Here is a 20,312-nt window from a genome sequence, read left to right as displayed (position 1 = left end):
GATGCTGTAGAACTACAACATCCAGCTTTTCTGTCCAATTTTAAATAGAAGTTTCCCTAGCCACTTATAAAAATACTTACAGAATGGTAGATTAAGCACCCCTTCACTCATTTCTGGTAAATAATCGGAATTAGGTCTACCCTGACCTAGGCAGGAGTAATCAGGACAAACAAATCCTTTAAAATGATTTTGTGACACAGAAGAAAGATTTCAAGAGATACTACATGTTGGCATTTTTAAAAAGATCACAAAGATTTAATTAAATTTACTGTAGCTAGCTTCCCTTTACTACAGTCAAGGAAATTAAAGAAAACATTTGAACTGAGAGGTGAAAGATAGCAGACATGGTTAAGAAACTAATGTAAGGAAACTAATAATGTCACTACAAGATCAAGATTCAAACCAATACCATAAAGCAGAAAGGAACAGAAATTTCACTGGAGAAAATCAGATTAATTATATTAATGCCTGGTTGTTAAGAACATTAAAATGATTTTCATCTGGAGATAATACATGTGACAATATAGCAGGATATCTAACAGATGAATATATATTTAATAGAAGAGCACAGTTGAAGGAATAGCAATATTCAGACACAGGCTTTAAGTAAATGCTTCTTCCAAATAAACACAGCTTGATGCTGTAATAGTTAAGCAAAAGCAAGAATCAATTAGGTATCTATTAGAATTGAGCTATTTTCAGTGCAATATTCAAATCTGGTGCCAAGGAAAGAATATTATAAATAATGTGGCTGAAAATACTATCAGTACAAATTGATAATGATTTCCTTCCTTAGACAGATTGTCCATACTGAAGTATTAATTTTTCAGTTGGCCAGACATAAGATCAAACCTGGTAACAAGATGATATCCACCAGACAATTGCACTACTTTCAAGGCTTTCTACAAACCCTTTTGTGCATGTGCCTTTTATCAGGGAAAGCCATTTTTAGACAAGTACTGTTGTCTCAGCAAGAGCCCCAGGATGGAAAAATCAGCAGCCTACAGCCAACATGTAGCTAGGAATAGATCCAATGAACCTGGCCACAAACATGCTGTATGACAGACGAATAAATATTTCTTATTGGAAGCCACTGACCTTTTGAGATTTTATTCAGTCAACTAATTGAAAACTTGCATACCATGGTAGGAAAAGTAGGTGAACAAAACATAATGGGCAGCATACTGACCTCAGATTCCGTCCTCTGTAAAATTAGTTGTAAAATCTGCTCTAGACAAAGTGCTATCATCAGGGTTTTCAAAGGAACACATTTGTGATGTAAAAATTCTGTTTTACACAAGGGGTCATGCAAATGTTCAGATAATCATACAATATTAGTTACATGAGACTTCAGGAACTGTAATGCTCATGGAAACCAAATGTTACTAGCTAATGAATAAACCAATATCTGGAGCTCTCAAGTCGAGAACATCATGATACGCATGAATTGGTAGAAAAAATGGAAGTTAAGTAAGAATAGAATTAACTAGATGTAATAACATTAAAATGCAGTAACAGAAACATTGAAAAATTGTACAATTACAGAAAAGATTTAGAACAGAAGATATCATAAAATATAAAAAGAGACAGAAATCCTAGGTAACATCAGCAAAATCATGGAAATATGAATTTCCAAATTTCATTTTCTTAAAAATTTATTTAATTTAAAAGGCATACTTACAGAAAGATTGTTAGAAACACAAAGAGAGAGAGAGAAAGAGAGAGAGGAATCTTCTACCTGTTTCTCAGGTGGCTACAATAGCTGGTGCAGTCAGGCAGAAGTCAGGATTTTGCAACTCTATCTGGGTCTCCAACATGGGTGACAGGACCCCAGCTACTGGAGTAATCTTCCCCTATTTTTTTTAAAGATTCATTTATTTTTATTGGAAAGACATATTTACAGAGAGAAGCAGATACAGAGGAGAGATACAGAGAGAAGAAGATACAGAGAAAGATATTCTGTTTGCTGTTTTACTCCCCAGTTGGCTGCAAGGGCCAAAGCTGAGCCAATCCAAAGCCAGGAATGAAGAGCTAGGAGCCAGGAGCTTCTTCCCGGTCTCTCACATGGATGTAGGTTCCCAATGCTTTGGGCTAACCTCTAATATTTTCCCAGGTCACAAGCTTGGACCTGGGTGGGAAGCAGAGCAGCCAGGACACGAACTGGTGCCTGTGTGGGATCCTGGTGCATACACGGCAAAAATTGAACCACTGAGCCATCACACTGGGCCCCTTATTCAATGTGTTTTGTAGATATATTAGCAGGGAGCTGAATTGGACGTGGAGCAGCTGGGATTCGAACTGGCACTTATATGGGATGAAGGCATTGAAAGCAGAGGCTTAACTCAGTCCACCACAATACTATTCCCAAGTTTCCAAATTTTATATAGGAGGAACTCAGTATCACTCATTTGTTTTTGACATTGTGAACTAGAAAAATATTCAATTTTTTTCAGGAAAAAAAAAGAGATTTCAAGAGTAGTTTAAACCCTATCACTGTGTGATGATATGAAAGAAAACAAAGTAGCATATGCTGGAAAGAATGTGGAGAAAGAGGAATCCTCATACACTGTTGATGGTAATGTTAATTACTGTGTCCAATGTGGGAAACAGGACAATTCTTTAAAAGCTAAAAAGAGAACTACTATATATTCCATATGACTCAACAGTGCTATTACTGGATTGATTTCTGGACGACATGAATTCCTTGTATTAAAGAAATAGCTGCTCCACCATGTTTTAAGCTGCACCATTCACAATAGCCAAAACGTGAAATCAACCAAGGTGTCCATCAACAGATAAATTGATGAAAATGTCTGTGTCGGGGTGGTGATGGCACAGCTGGGTAAGCCTTCCCCTGCATCCTTTCCTGCAGCACTGGCATCCCATATGGACACTGTTTCATGTCCGGATGCTCTACTTCCCATCCCTTGTTTATGACCTGGGAGAGCAGTGTGGGATGACTAAATCCTTAGGTCCTTGCAGTTGTACAGATACCCAGAAGAAGCATCTGGTTCCTTCCTTCAGACTGAATCAGCTATAGCCATGTGGCCATTTGAGGAATGAGGCAATGGATTGAAGATCTCTCTACGTCTGTCCCTCTCTCTCCATTAACTCTGCCTGTCCAACAAAATATGAGTCAATCTTAAAAAAAAAAAAAAAAAAGGTTTGTTTCTACCCTGTAAGCAATTGAGAATTTGCAGTATGGGAACAAGTTTGGAATAGAGAATAAATTGAAGTATAGCCACATTGAGCAAAACTAGAAACAATCCTCCGACGCTATTGCAAAAATAAAATAAAATAAAATGTTGTAGGCGATGTGCACTATATCACAACAATGTCATGCTATGTCAGTTTGGCTAGCTAAATATAGATTAGCAGCGTTGTGAAACTACTTACTAATTTGAGTAGTAAAGATACAGAGAGAGAAAAAAACCGAGCTGGTTCACTTACCATGGAAATTGGGAGCCAAACTCTTAACCCAACCTCCCCAAACCCCTTGCCCTACCATGAGTAGCAGAGCCAAAGCACCTGACACATCACTGGCTGCCACTCTGGGTACACAAGAGCAGGAAGTGAGGACCTATACAGCATGATTTCTGTCTTCGTGACTTATAGTAGAAAAGATCTGTTAGCCAAAATGTTACTAAGAAAACCATGCTGCCAGGCAAGGTGTGTGTGGCTGATCTTTCTACGTCACCCTGTTCGCTCAAGATACGTATAGCAGAAAAACACTGAGAATGCTTGAGCTTTCCCACACTTGAGTTCTACTTGTTCTCTAAGCCCAGTGCTGACATTTGGATTAGTATAAATAGACACCTGGAAAAATTTGTCATTATTAATTTTTGTTGATAAATAAATAAATCTAAGGAAAGGGGCATTAACCTGCCAAAGGACCATACACACTTGAAAATAAATATAAGGGTCTATTTAATTAAGAAATGGAATCTTTCTAGTAGATGTCAAAGGAATTAACATCTATATAGCTTTATGAAGACAATTACAAAAACCCGTATAGTCACTTATGTTCAATTTGGTTTAACTTTCAAAGATCAAGTGCAGAGTCAGTTATAGTCTATGCTGTCAGAGAAAGTAATATTTTCTTTCACGTAAACTTAGGAGTCATTTTCTCTGACTTATGGGATCTCAGTCAATTAAACAAAGGTAATTCCTCATTTTTCAAGATAGTGAAGGAAGGGAGATAGTGAAAAGAATAGTTTGCAAGAGTCTGGCTTTATAGAGAGGAAGGAGCTTATCGTCTACACTATCCAGTATAGCTCATCATGTAAAAGTACACGATAGTTTAACAGAAGCATTTGCTGAATGAAGGTGTAAGAATGGTAGCAATTCGGGCCCGGCGGCGTGGCCTAGCGGCTAAAGTCCTCGCCTTGAAAGCCCCGGGATCCCATATGGGCGCCGGTTCTAATCCCGGCAGCTCCACTTCCCATCCAGCTCCCTGCTTGTGGCCTGGGAAAGCAGTTGAGGATGGCCCAAAGCTTTGGGACCCTGCACCCGCGTGGGAGACCCGGAAGAGGTTCCTGGTCCCGGCATTGGATTGGCGCGTACCGGCCCGTTGCGGCTCACTTGGGGAGTGAAACATCGGATGGAAGATCTTCCTCTCTGTCTCTCCTCCTCTGTGTATATCTGGCTTTCCAATAATAATAAAATCTTTAAAAAAAAAAAAAAAGAATGGTAGCAATTCCAAAAATCTAGACATTTGCTAATGAGTAGGTACTATAATGGATACAAATTGTCATGTTTAGTTCCCATAGCTACTGCAAAGAAATTTAGATACATGAAGTCTTCAATAACCCAGGGAAGTATATGCATAGACATTTTTATTGATTCTGTTGTGAATCATAGTGTTACAGGAGCACGGTTAAGCAGGAACTGAACTTTAGTTAGGGTTAGGGATGAATAGAATGCTTGGATTTTGTAGTGGGAAATTCTGGTTTTCAAGTCTCTCAGCTCCAGAGCAAGCAGGGTTAAACCCATTACAGCTTTTTACCTGAAGAAGCGACACAATGAGAGTTCTCATGCAGGATAATTTTTTAAAAAGATTTATTTATTTTTATTGCAAAGTCAGATATACAGAGAGGAGAGACAGAGAGGAAGATCTTCTGTCTGGATGATTCACTCCCCAAGTGACTGCAATGGCTGGTACTGTGCCGATCCGAAACCAGGAGCCAGGAGCCAGGAGCTCTTCCGGGTCTCTCACACATGAGTGCAGGGTCCCAAGGCTTTGGGCTGTCCTTGACTGCTTTCCCAGGCCACAAGCAGGGAGATGGATGGGAAGAGGGCCGCCGGGATTAGAACCGGCAACCATATGGGATTCTGGCGCATTCAAGGCGAGGACTTTAGCTACTAGGCCACCGTGCTAGGCCCTGATTTTTTAACTTAATATTGGAAATATAAACTTCTCAGCAAATAGTGGGTGCTTTACAATAGTTTAGTTCTTTCTTACAACAATAATAATTCTAAAATGGGATTTGAAAGACTTCAGACTAGGATTTTCACATAAAAATGTTTCATCGATTTGAAAATATACACAGATTGTCTATTTCATGCATAACACATTTAGCAGAAAACACCAGATTTGAAATGCTGTATACATAAGTACTGTAGCAACAGTGAAACAATCCCTGTGATTTCTTGCCAAGATAAATATGATTATGCATTATTGTGCTCCCTGTGACAAATTCCCTTGAGGTTTCACATGTGTGTGTGAATAACTATGGTGATCTAAGTATAATAACTATGGTAATTTCTGTAATGCAAATCATTGTTTTACAGAGACATTGACCTGCAATGTAAATGTTATATAGGACCTTGTCAAAATAACCCTAGTGACATACAGCATTGGAATACTTAGAGGAGCTAAATACAGTCATATTTTAGGCATTTTCCTTTAAACTTTGATTATTTATGAAACATTTGAAGTAAATAAACATTTACATGCTATACTCTGTCTCCATTTGTTAAATTCAGCTTTGCTTTAAAAAAAAAGTAAATTGAAAATGGAAGTTTGAAATTTCTAACAGGCATACCAATTTAGGTGAAAATCCTGGCACATTCTGTATTACATTGTCACATGTCATTTTCCTATTTCTGCCCCCATGTACTTAGTATTTATTTTCTACATTGTTCATACGTTATAATAAATGCATGACAAATAAAGGCTAGATTTTCTCCACATTTATCTATTATAAAATGTCTTTTAATAAATTACTTCTGAATATAGACAAGATTTCTCATTTCATTAATGTGAATAAATATAGAGCTGATGACTGTATCTGAAATTATAGGGTTCATTCAGTCATTAGTTAAGGAGACAATAGAAAGTAGACAATGACAGATTAAAAATATTCCAGTGCACAAGTAGCTAGATATGCATGGGAAGCTGTTCACAGCCATTCATCCCTATCTTCTCTCAGCTCACTATGGGTGAATGTATAGGGCTACTCTCGAAGCTTTCAAAGTCAGATCTCCACAACAGTATGAGAATGTTCTGCGCTAAAAAAGAAAAACTGTATTTGATTAAATCCAGAAAAAAAACAGTGACCCAATTTACAGGATTTTCAGTCTTTTGTAACAACTATAGTATATTTATTTATTGTTTCAGTTAAATAACAGATAACATGTATGTATTTGGGACAGGTGTTGAACCTACCTTCTAACACACTGTTTAAGGGCACCTGGATTCATCTCTCAGCCCCAAGTCCTGAAGAACTTCCCTCCAGTGCAAACCTAGGATGGCAGCAGTGATGGCTGGGGTTTCTTGAATTCTTGTAGGAGGCGGGTATTGGTTCCCCCGCTTCCACCTTTGACCCAAGCCCAGCCTGGGTTATTGTGGGAATTTGGGGAGTAAACCAGTAGATGATTCTCTCTCTGTTTCTTTTTCTCTCTTTTTCTTTTTATGTTTCTCTCTATTCCCCTCTCTGTATTTCAAGTAAACATTTATGGACAAATAAATAAATAAAATTTTGATTATATTGTCTAAAATTTGAGAATCCTGGTAAACAAAAATAAATAGGAAGTATTCATATCCTATCATCGCAATCATTGAAATCACTTTCTTAAAATAACCTTTGAAATTCTGAATGTGTAAACTGGTTTGTATATTGGGCTGTCCTCCTGTAAATTTTGTTTGATAGCCTGCTTTTACTAACATAATAATATACCACAGATGTGGACAGAGATCAATAAACCGATAAACAGAGATCAAGCATGATGATAATGTCTAATCTTAAAGTAGAAGTTAACATGTGTCTGAAAGAATGTAGAGAATTTCACAAGACAGTATTGTGGTTTCTATAGAAATCTTATGAAGGTGCCTAATTTCCACTTAGTAGAGAAGGAGACAGGATTTGTAACATGCCCAAGGTCACACAGATGGTCTATGCTTTGAAACAAGAATTCAAAACTGTATTTTTCCATTTTATCGGAAATATGTTCTGTGTTTTATACTTTGGAGTTCAAAGTCTTAATCACAATGCCAAATAATATTGTAAAATTATATTGAAAAAAGTTGTAACCCATATGAGCTAGCTAAACATTACATCTTTTGCACATAGGAAATTGTTTCTATTTCCATTCCAGGGCAATTTTAGACCATTCCAGGGCAAACACACCACTAAAATACATTTCTGTGTAAGCTCAATAAATAACTCAAGATACAGTCAGAGAAAAAGAAATGCTGAAACAAGGAAAATGAATACGCAAGGCTTTTGGCTTAATTCATACGTTTATGTGCTCTGCAACAATGAAGTATATTATTCTTCACTATCTTCACCAAAATCATTGGCAAGAACAAATCAAGTCTCATTTTAATAAGTGTTATTTGAATAATTTCTAATAAGTCTTACTTTTAAAATCATATTAATGTGAAAAGAAGAATTACAGAGAGTGAGAGAGTGAGATCATCTCTTACTCCTCAATTGGACATGATGGCCAAGGTTAGGTCAAGCCAAAGGCAGGAGCCAGAAAAATCATCCTGGTCTCTGACTGCGGAATCGATGGTACAGGTACTTGGACCATCTATCTCTGCTTTTCTAGGCACATCAGCAAGAGGTGGATTGGAAATAAAATAGCTTGGACTTGAATCAGTGCTCCTGAGGGATGCCTGCATTACTGTTGGTGGTTTAGCACATTGTAACACTGGTCCCTGTTCTTGTCTTTTGTGGATAAAACGGCAAATGTTTAAACAACAGTTTAGTAACTGAAGAACCAAATTCTGGACACGGTATTTTTTAGATATAATTCATGCCATGACCAGTAGTCCTAATTCTATTACATTTGGGATTTATAAACATAAAAAGGTTTTTTTCTTTTAAATTTTTGAAACTGCATTCATCATGACATCATGACAATGACCAAATTATGGAACATTTTTATCAATCCAGAAGTATTCCTCTTTGACGTTTTAGTCTAACTTTTTCAGCCTCCAGACCTGACAATCACTGTTCCTTTTACTGCTTCCACCTTTGCCTTTACCAGAATGTCATATAAATTAACTCAAAGCATGACACCACTTCAATCTTCTTTGTTACAAGCATGCCATGTAACAGTAGGTTTCCCTCTCTTTTCTGATGAATAATATTTTATAATAAAGTAGCTATATGAACGTACCACAGTTTTTCTATTCACCCATTAAGGGATATTTGGGTTGTTTTCAGGTTTTGATGATTAAATAGTTTTTTTTGTGTGCGAATACACTTTTCTTTCTGTTGTATAAATACCTTTTAGTAGTACTTACAGATTCTAAAGTAAATTTATATTTATGCTTATGAAATATTTTTTTCGAAAAGCCATGTCATATTTATTAGTTTCTATAGTTTTTGAATAGTTTCGAAATGAAACTTTATATGATTTATCTTTGTTTTTACCACCTGGCACCTATCTGTGAAAATAGGCAAGTATCCAAATGAGTTTTGCTTGAGGACTATGCTGCTGTTTTATTTTGGAGAGGAATAGTGGGAGGGAAAGGTGAAGATGTTATTTATATATTTCAAAGGCAGAGGAAGAGAGGGAGAGAGAGCGTCTTCCATCTGCTGACTCACTCTCCAAATGCCTGCATTAGCCAGAGCTGGGCCAAGTTAAAGTCAGGATCCAAGTGACAAGGGCTCAGACCCTTGGCAGTCTTGTGCTGCTTTCCTAGTGCGTTAGCAGGGAGCTGCAGGGAAAGTGCAGCAACTGGGTGGAGTCAATATACTATGCCTTTGTCTTAGGCAGTGACTTAACTTACTGGCACCTTGGATGAGTTTTGATCAGCTCTCAGTTCCACAAGGATTTACCATGTATTTAATTATCCACATGCTTTGATTTTTTTCTGTCAGAGAGCAATGAGCTGCCTAGTCAGCAAATTTGAAGTTTGAAAAGTTAGAAAAATGGAACAAGTAAATTCCAATTAGTTGTGCGAGTACAATTTATAAGTAGATCCTTTCTTATCACGAATCATTATGTAAAATAAAATTTCTTATAACCAGGTATGCAATTCACAAAATATGTGACAAATATCATAACAGTACTGGACTGCATTTCCCAGGATTCCTGAGGTTATAGTGTATTGCAGATACAGCAGTTTGTGAGTACAGAAGATAGCAATTACTGTTGTGCTAATGAAACACATAAAATGGGATCTGTCTAAACTCAAAAAGGCTTGCAACATGTTAGGAGAGACTGGAAGTACTATCAACCAAGTGAGGAGAGAGAGCAATACTCCAGATAGTGTGGAAACAGCTTGTGCAAGGATTTTGTTTGGTGGGGAGAAAAATGCACAGAGACAAGAGATAGAAAGATGCTGTTAAGAAAGTTTAGATGATTAACCAGGGGATCCAGAATGAGTCAAAAAAGAGAATCCATAAGAACCAAGATGGGGGCCCGGCGGCGTGGCCTAGCGGCTAAAGTCCTCGCCTTGAAAGCCCCGGGATCCCATATGGGCGCCGGTTCTAATCCCGGCAGCTCCTCTTCCCATCCAGCTCCCTGCTTGTGGCCTGGGAAAGCAGTCGAGGACGGCCCAAGGATTTGGGACCCTGCACCCACGTGGGAGACCCGGAAGAGGTTCCAGGTTCCCGGCTTCGGATCAGCGCGCACCGGCCCGTTGCGGCTCACTTGGGGAGTGAATCATCGCACGGAAGATCTTCCTCTCTGTCTCTCCTCCTCTCTGTATATCTGGCTGTAATAAAATAAATAAATATTTAAAAAAAAAAAAAGAACCAAGATGGGTTAGAACAGGTGAAAGCTTAGCAGTCAGTAAATGTTTGCATGAACAAAGACACTTTGTGATATGAGGAAGGTGAGTTAGGAGATTAATTAGGTTTTCACATTCCAAATGTTGCTAAAGGTTGAAAATTATGAGCATGTGATGAAAGGGTGAAAGATAACAAGTTTATTGTAATTAGTTACTTTAGGAAATCAAGAAAGTTGGGGAACAGAGTACATGAAGACTTACCTCCATCAAACACTACAAGTGCATTGACTTTTATCGGGAGTTTCATGATGTCAGTACATTTGAAAAATGCTGAATTAAAGCGAAATGGGGGGGGGGAATAAAAAAAAGTGAAGTAAAATGATACATGTCATCTCAACCCCTTGGCCATTGAGAAGCTGCATGCAATGAAGTAGGACTGGTTCAAAAATACATTTAAAATGGTATTTTGCTATTTTTCAAATCAGGATTCTTCCTTTCTTAACCTGTATTTTTTTTCTAATGAAAGGATAGCATTTAAAAGAAAGGCTTGAATATATATGACTGTCAAAACCTACATCACTCATTAAACACTTTAGTATAGCATTACACACTTTGCAGTAGTTTCTGAGACAAGCATCAAAGGCATGTGCACTTACAATAAGGGAAACTTTCTTGGATACACACCCAGCGAATAGGATCCAGTTAACCTTGGCTTGAGCCTTGGAATCTGACTGGTGTTAGGCACCTCAGGTGATATGGACACGGAGCCAGGATTTATCTAGATGTGATTGCGCTGGTGGAGTTCTTTGCTTTTTATATTGGTTGTACACTAGGATTATCCAAGGAGCTTTTAAAAGCTCTAATTACTAGTCCATATCTGACATGAAAACACCGCAGCATCCAGGGATTGCGTCCGTGTTCACCTGAAGCTCCTGAGTCCACATGAAGCCTCAGGTGAAGACGGTGCTCTGAGATTCGGTGTGAGAAGTACTCAACTTCGTTAGCTCAGAATTTGAGACTGCATTCTCAGGTGCATAGCTAAATTGTCAGTAAATGCCAGGCCAGAGGAAGACAGATGAAGATTACTATTTCTCCAGAAAAAAAAAAAAAGTAAAGATTCTCTCAGAATAGCGTGAAAACAATCAACTCCTAAATAGAAACAAAGCTGTACACTTGCAAAGAAAAAAAAAACTTTGCACTAAAATGAAATGACTCTAGTGAGAGAAATTATCTCCAACAATCTTATTTCCAAAAAGAATGTGATTTGGGCCTGGCGTGATAGCATATGTGGTTAAAGTCCTCGCCTTGAATGAGCCCGCATCCCATATGGGCACCGGTTCTAATCCCGGCCGCTCCGCTTCCCATCCAGCTCCCTGCTTGTGGCCTGGGAAAGCAGTCGAGGATGGCCCAAAGCCTTGGGATCCTGCACCCCTGTGGGAGACCCAGGAGAAGCTCCTGGTTGCTACCTTCGGATTGGTTCAGCTCCAGTCATTGCGGCTCACTTGGGGAATGAACCATCGGACGGAAGACATTCCTCTCTGTCTCTTTTCCTCTCTGTATATCTGCCTTTCCAATAAAAATAAATAAATCTTTTTAAAAATGTGATTTTTTTTTAAACTTTTATTTTTATTTGCAAGGCAGAGTTTCAGAGAGAGGAAGAGACACAAGACATGTTCTAGTTGCTATTCCTGTCCCCAAATGGCTTCAATGGCTGGAGTTGTTAGAAGCCAGGAACCAGGAGCTTTCTCCAGGGTCTCCCATGTAGGTGCAGGGGCCCAAGAACTTGGGCCATCCTTTGCTGCTTTCCCAGGGCATAAGCAGGGCTCTGCATCAGGATTGCAACAGCCAGGACATAAACAGATGGCCATATGGGATACCAGAGCTACAGGTAGAAGCCTAGCTAACTACACCATGAAGCTGGCTTCCAAAATGTGATTTTGTTATGGAGGCTTTTATCCCTCTAAAGAATCAACTTTTAAAAACAATAATACAGTAATTAACGTGGACTTGACTCTTCACAGTTTCAGGTTTAAATTTGACTGATATATTCATTGTCAAAGGTCCTAACATTATTTCCTTCAAGAGAAATCCTTACACATTTTACAACTTGCAGGAAGGAAAAATGGTGTGACGACGTAGGTTGGGAACTTGTCCCTATGTGCAGCTACTTTTCCTCTTTCTGTTCCTCCTGCCAGTGTTGTTCTTGGTGTCTGTCATCAAAGAATACCATGAATGAATTGACAAAAGAGCAAGATAAAAAAGAACAAGAGTTGCAAACGTGGCATCTGTCTTCCCTTGATAAAAATGTGGCCTGTGTCGACACAACATGAAAATTATTGGTTGACATAGATTAAAGGATCAAGCTTTGCCTCTCAGGATTTGAAGTATTTTATACTTTAGAGATATGTGTACTAGACAAAACAAGTGGGATCTGGAAAACATTTTGTACTCGAAGGCGAATATTTCTATAGAAAAACAGAAAACATAGATTACACCACTTCAATTCTGGCTAGAATTTTTGCCACCACATGAATTTTTAGTTATCTTTTAAGAGATATTTGAGCTTTAAAATCCATTTTGGCAATAGAATTGTAGGCTGGGAGATTGGTGGAATTATATGGTAAAATAAAACAATTGTGGTGTTTACTTTTTAAATTCTGATCAATGATTAGAAAAAGGATTTTCTTGATTTCTTTATTTTATTTTTTTCTTTTTGTGTTACTTTTCAGCTTATTTCTGTGACTGCTAAAATATATTTGCTTAGCAGATACGTCCTAGTTGGTACTAAGGCTATTGTGTATGTAAGTTCATATAATTTTAATAAAGATTTATGTCAGCAGTCAATTATTCAAGGTTGTGAAAGCTGTGTGCTTCAAATACAAGCATTTCATTTTCAAACTAACTGTGAAGTTCACTGGGCAGCATAGCATCCTTGCCAACTGGCCAAAAACAAGTCATTAAATTAATGACACTGAGTGAACAGGCTCAATTTTATGCTTAGGTTAAAAATCTAATTTTATTGCTGATAACTTCCTTTTAAAATACAGCATCTTTTAAAAATCAGTCATTTCAACATGGTAGTTAGCCAATATTAATCTCAGCATTTTATCTAACAATATAGAACTTTAGACTACATTCAGCACATTGTCAATGTCTATATAATATGTAAAACATGTTTTATAGGTGTCTCAAAACCATCCAGTTGAGAATGCTCAAGAAGAAAATTTGCAGGGAAGGTCCTTTAAAGACTGCCTTGCCAGACTTTTCAGCTGGATAATGGGAATAAGCCGCTGTGAACACCTTCGATTAAGGCAATAAACGTATGTGCGCTTGTGCGCACTGATTTTGAAATTGGGTGGCAAAGTTAAGGCAAACACAGAAAAACATGTCCTTCTGTGCAGGTTTCCATTACAACCAAAAGTGATATAGAAGCAGTAACTTCTCATTGTTGTTGTTACTGTTATTAATCTTTCAAATCTGTTTTTTTACTCACTAATGCACATTCAATATTCTGTAAGCAGCCTTACAAAATTTTGTTTCATGGATTTTTTGATTGGTTGTTTTTCTATAGCTTTAATTATTAACACCTTGCTGCATTGCCTTTTCTCCTTTTAAATTTTTTTTGTGTATATTTTCACATCTTTTCAGATACTTCAGAGGCTACTCTTCAACTGGCAAGCTTATTATAAATTTACGTATCATAAATAAGTGACAGTTTTAAAAATAATTTATTAAACTATATTTTTTGTAAGTAGAGCTATAAGATAAATAGAGAAAGTTCTCATGTATAATTCAGATGTTTGGATATGGGCATGCTTTAGTCCATAATTTACCAAATTTATCACAACAACTTTTTAGGAAGAAAGGATTGTTTTCTCATGGGATCCCTGCACTCAAGGAATGGACTGAGTAATTTGTCCAGCGGTTTGATGTGGAGTTGAATGAACCCTTTCCAATGGATGCTTCATGTAGCACATTCTGATTTTTGGAGGGGCTAAAGCTCTATCCTCTCAGCGATAAACCTCTGTAGAAGTAATGGAAGAGGATTTCAGGAACTGTGCTGATAAAGTACAGGATCCCTATATTCTTGTGACTGTGAACTCAGCTTTCATGCATGCATTTTCAATGTGCTACCTGCTTGTTTGCACCGTTGCTTACTAGTAAGTATTACTATTGCATGACAAGAATTCATAGGCAAAGGAAGAGATAGAGATGGAAAAGGTTGAAAATCAGGGAAATGTTAGAATTTTGGAGATTGCTCTAAAGTGGGGTGACAACAGAGAATGTAGTTTTGAAATTTTATTCTATTTTTAACTTGTATTTACAATGTTTTGTGTCTTTCACAATACAGATTTAAGAGCAAAGAGATACTCCCCACTCCACATACCTTCCTGTCCCTGGTTCTTACCCACCCTCCTTCCTTCTTCCATTTTTTTGTTTTTTAATTCTTACAGAAGCATACTTTCTAGTTCATGTCACAATCATAGGCTTAGCACTCTATCAACTAGGGAAAAGAACTTTGAAAGTTTCAGCATGAAGAAACTACAAATTCTTGAAGAAAAAATGCTTGCTTAGATTTGAACATTTTATAATGTATACATGCATTGAAGTATCACATGCATGCCTTAAAATGTATGATATTGATATGTATGTTTAAAATAAAAAGATATTTCTATATCAAAAGCAAAAATCAATTATCAGCTAGTTGATCCCAGAGAAAGTCCGTTCCTCTGAACATGTGAATAGAAATATTGAATGCATTTCCTATTTTTCATGAAATGAGAAAATTGCTGCTGGTGAATTAAGCCGTAACAGAACATCTCATATAAGATTTATGCCATTTGTATATTTCAAACTTTGCCCTCAAAAAGTTTGCTAACAAAAGTTATGTACTACAGATTGTAGAGTGCTATTGATGGGAAAGATCTGATATAATTACTTAAGCTACTCTAGATTATTTTTTGGGGAAAATCACCCTTATGTTAGAAGAGAATTTTATTCTTAGAAGCCTGCATACCTCCTCTGTACACTAAGACTGCCCCTGAATTTTCACCTTCCTATGCAGCTACTTCAGTGTTTTATTTTCATCTGTTTATCTTTCTGATAAACATGACCAACTTAAAATGGCAAACTCAAAGCAGAATCCTTCTAATTCCAATCACAGGAAAAATCATCATGTCAGAGACTAAAATTTAAGGGTAGTATAAAATGGAGAGTGTGCTAGTAGGATATTTGTTTCCCTTAAGAACCACGGGATCATAAAATACAGTGATGCCCCACATAATATGATTTGGAAGTTGTACAGTGACAGGAAGAGCCAATGGCTACTGAAGTGGTGAGGATAGATTCCAAGATTGAATTCCAGCAGTCTTGAGTATGTTGCCTGTCATTAACACACTGAAACAACTCAGTGAATGACAGCACTAATCCGTTCATGAGGTCAAGAGCCAGAGAGTGCACTGGCAGGAAGCTGAAAGTGGAGTGGGAGCAGACTATGTGATGCGGGATGTGGCATCCCCAGAGCACTCACTGGGACATGATCTTGAGGCCCCAATTCTTAACAATGTGTTGGAAATTATGTTTACAACCCATTTTGGGGGAACACATTGAAACCCTAGCATAAATTGACCTTCCCGCCTTGACATTCTTAACCTGACTGTTACTCCTATGTATCATTAGGAGTGCCTACACATGTCCAGTTTAGATGATTAGCTATGTGCGTCACCCTAAAGTTACTGCAACTTCTTTGTCGCATTCTCCTATTGAAATTTATACATTTTTCCTCTCTTCTATCAAGCTGTGCACTAATTATCAGGGGTCTGTTTCTGCATTCTTTTATCAAAGTCACAATATCTAAGCCTTCGTTCCATGGTGATCATTGTCATATTTATGTTGTTATCTGAGAACTTAATGAGTTTGTGGACCCTTTGTTACCTAAGTCTAAGAAAGGCTTCCTGAGGTGTGAAAACCAGTATCTTTTTGAATGTCATTCATTTTCTGTTAATGTTTATTTCCACCTCTTGACTGATTAATATTCAATTATGATTTTAACAATTTTTGTGCAATTGTTTTTGTGCTAGATACTATCCAGAGTTATAACACTCATGCCAGTCCCATACTGAAACACCCTATTTCAAACTGTCCTGATGGGGCCCACAGAAGTAAAACTGAAGTATCATCTCCTTGATTCTTGCACATTTTATCCAACTAGAGCATATCCTGTAACTTTTTGTTTTATCCTAAGGTCACGTCTATGACCTTACACATGAAACATTTAGGAGTCACTGAATTTCTGAATGTTTCAGCCTGCATTTTTTCCAGTGGTGTTATAAGGAGTTGATGGGCAAAAAAATAGAATTCTTTTCTTGCTAGTAATTATGACTGACTTCATCCCCTCTCTAGCGTTAAGTGGGTCAAACCTAGAAAATTAAGGCCCAAAAGAATTAATGATACTCTTCTAGTTGTGGTTTAGTATGCCTAAATTCAGCAAAAATAGTTACAGTTTCTTTGCTAACATTTCAAAAATAACTGGTATAAAATAATTAAAAATGCTACATGTACACTGAGTCATTTTGTGACATTCATTCATTTTATAAAGTCCTGCTTATGATGTCATTATATTATAAAAACAAAGGCAAAGAATATTATGGAAACATTCTAGACAGGCAGTGGGAAGGGGAAATCCTTTGGCAATACTGCCATTATTGGTTTGGGTTGCCACTTACATTAAAGTCTCAATTCTCCATCACAGTGTTTCAGCAGTCACGACTTGGCCTGCAGCATTTCTGGATCTATTTAAATATAAGCCATAAGACAAGTTTCCTTTGCAAACATTTCTGTTAATTAAAAAACAGGAAACAATTTTTTTTCTGGAAAGAATACTGTGCTTGAGCTAAAAAACTGAGATTGCAGTCTAGAGTCTGGATCAAAAATGAACCGTTTAAGCAGATTTTTGTCAACTTTGAAATGCCATTTTAGTCTGAGCATTTTTCCACCTCAGTCTACTCCATCTGTCTCAGAGGGAGCAATTATTCTGAAACCCCAACATGTAGCATTAAAATTCCATTAACACTCAACAGAATATTAACATGTCTAGCATTGCCATTTTTATCTCTCTGAATTTCAGCATTAATTTTGAATAAAGTAGGTATAACATTTTAATCTATCTGGCTAATTAAGAATATTGAATAATATATGTAATTACCAGCTAACATTATGCAATAACAGAATGTAGTTTAAAACCCCTGTTATACATACATGAGAGGAGGTTTTTGTATTAGGTTATATTGATTGCACATAAAGGCACTAAATATTTTACAGAGCCAATTTTCACAACACTCTGACTTTACGATTATTTATTCTTTTTGCAGAACCACATCACCGCCTTTGCAGAAGTCACATGATATCGAAGCAGATGGTTTTTCCCTGCACTGGACATCATCTCTTTTTACCATCCATTCATAACACCCAAAGTTTATTTGATTACAAGAGAAGTTTATAAAGTTGTCTGATAATTTTTATAATTTTAATATCTATGTTGATCTCTCTGTTTTCCCCACTAGACTGTGAGCTCCTCCAGGGCAGGATTGAGTCTTTCTTCGTGGTATCCCCAGCACCTGCAACAGAACATAGCACAACGTAGGTGCTCAATAAAAATGTGATTACTAAATGAACAAATTAATTTCTAATAAAAATTTCACCTTAGTTTCTCACAGAATCATATCTGTTAAATAAAAGCTATCTCTATATGAACCATGTTTTCTAAAAGAATAAAAAAAAAACCTTCTATTTGGGGCCAGTTAAACTTCAGAATTTTTCATAGATTATTCAGGAGTATATACTATTTCATTTGAAGTGGACTTTCAAAGTCATGGGGACTTTTAGTTTGTTATTCAGCATGACATCATTTCCTTTCTAACAGATTTCAGTGTGTGAATTTTCTTTACTTTTAGAAAGTATGTTCTATGGTAAAATAATGTTTGCACATTATACTATCCTATATTTCACTTAAAATACCATTCACACTATACATTCTAAGATTGGTGCTTCTGCTTTTGAAGGGGAAAATGCCAATTTTTACTGTAATAAGTAATGTATCATAATTAAAATTATTTATTTGGACTTTTCTCTTGACACATGTGATTTAATTGCTGATTTACAGGTTTTGAATGCAGAAAGTATCTAAAACAGTTTGAATTAATAAATCCAGCAGTGGTAATTATTATTGAGAAGCATCCCATTGATGATGGCGTTTCAACGGCAGTCAAAGTCTCCATTCATAGTCTCGTTTCCCCCAGTGGGGAAAATTTCACACATTTAAATGGGAAAAATTCACCCTTGGACATGTATGTTAAATTGCATAAGTGCTAGAAATATGGTCAATGTGTTTTGTTTTTTGTTTGTGTAGAACTTCATGATTTACAAAATACCATTTCATTTATTACTGTGTAAATATCAAGAGTGCAGCTTTATTTTTGTGAGAAAAAAAATATAAAGACATAGTGAGCCACATGCCTAACCTCAAACAAGTGTAAGAACAGGCTTAAAAGTATAATTTACATTTTCTGACCCTAAATGCACATTCTCTTCAAATGCAAGAATGCTTCAGAAAAGGTCATGGAAAATGGAAGTAAAAGGTAAGTTTATCTTTTGGGGAGGCGGGGGAAATGCTGAAATCCATAATGCTGAAATCCCCATAATATGCATTTTCCATGACATTTTGAAGCCCTGTCACGTGCAACACCCATGCTATTATACTGAACATTAAGACCTTTGAAGAGGTCGGTAGAGTGCTGGCCAGCTACCTATGTTTTAGAAAATGTAATGTAAAAGTAAAATTATGAATACTCTGCAGTATTTTGAATGCTTGTGGACATTTAGAATGAATTACTTTAAATGTGCAAGTGTGCAATAGCCTATTTGTAATCTTACTGAAAAATAACAGATGCCATGGATCCATTTGTAAGGACCTCTTTAAGCAAAAGCTGAATCAAACCTCTTCCCTTTTAGTATCAGCCCAAATCTCAGGCCCCAACTCAGCCAGGTGCCCCAGTGACATGCCTTACACTGAGTCTATAAACTAAAGGATGAAAATTTACATAAAATAAGGAAAATGTGCGTTTTGCTGGTAACATGCCATCTTGAATGCTATTCTGATTTGTTGGTTTATATAAATGTTAGTAAAATTGATTGAAATGAATCTTTTGTCCATGACAGTACTAGAGAACGTGACATTTTAACATATAGTGCAGTTTGAAAAGAAATTAGTTAACAAATATTACTAGAGTCTGTCCATTACTCCCAAACTGGATGTTATCTTCCCATCTTCATCACTATAAGTGTTCCAACACTTCTATTTCGGCCAAAAGAAGAAAATGCATGTCTCTACCAATTTTAGATCTTTATAGCAATTCAACTTTGTTGGTATTTTAGAGTATGAAAAAATCTTTGAATGCCTTGATATTTTTCAAAGACCTCTACGGCAATAACAGCAATGGAGACTTAACTGACTGGTGGTCAAAGCAAAGGGGATTAATTATATATTTTTGAAGGCAGAATTTCTAGGAAGGCTTCTAAAGTTTGATAATTTCGATTGGTTGTGCAGGATTTCCCAAAAGCTCAAATAAGAATGGTTTTCTGTATTTTATATAGCTATATATTATTGTGTTCGTGCTGTATGTTTGGACCCTGGACTGATCAAAAGATTTATAATTTCTAAATAATTTAATCAAAACCAATGTAAATTTATATTTAAGCCTCATGGGCTCACCATTGATTTTATTTTCAAGAAAAATACATAGAGCAAAAAAAAAAGATACAAATTAATATGACTAAAGCAAGCAGAGTCCTTAATCATGATGCTATTACTGAGAATAATTTTAAAAACTTAACAAAATATTAATATGTAAATATGTACGTATAAAGTCTAGCAAAAGCAGATAAACACATATCTTTCTGATAAAAACATTACATTTTCAGTCTACTTACTTGGGGCCCAGGTCAGTATAAATTGACCAACCTAAAAATTTCAGTAGTCTCTGTTTGCATGGCAGAAATTTTGCACATGTTCTAACTGATTCCTAGGATAACTTAACAGGCTCTTTTATGTTAAAAGAGAGGTGAACTT

General features: G+C 36.7%; 1 protein-coding gene across 1 annotated transcript in view; it reads left to right on the top strand.

Moving 5' to 3' along the window:
- PLPPR5 (phospholipid phosphatase related 5) overlaps nt 1–18,303 on the top strand; it is a 116,300-nt gene extending 97,997 nt beyond the window's left edge. Inside the window, exon 6 of the mRNA XM_004582019.4 lies at nt 17,557–18,303. Within this exon, the coding sequence (XP_004582076.1) occupies nt 17,557–17,589 (33 nt within the window). The 3' untranslated portion in view covers nt 17,590–18,303. The remainder of the gene's footprint in view (nt 1–17,556) is intronic.
- Nucleotides 18,304–20,312: the final 2,009 nt, after the last annotated feature.

The sequence above is a fragment of the Ochotona princeps genome, chromosome 2 (genome assembly GCF_030435755.1).
Source record: "Ochotona princeps isolate mOchPri1 chromosome 2, mOchPri1.hap1, whole genome shotgun sequence".
NCBI classification, from domain to species: domain Eukaryota; kingdom Metazoa; phylum Chordata; class Mammalia; order Lagomorpha; family Ochotonidae; genus Ochotona; species Ochotona princeps.
This window is presented reverse-complemented; position numbering and strand designations above follow the sequence as displayed.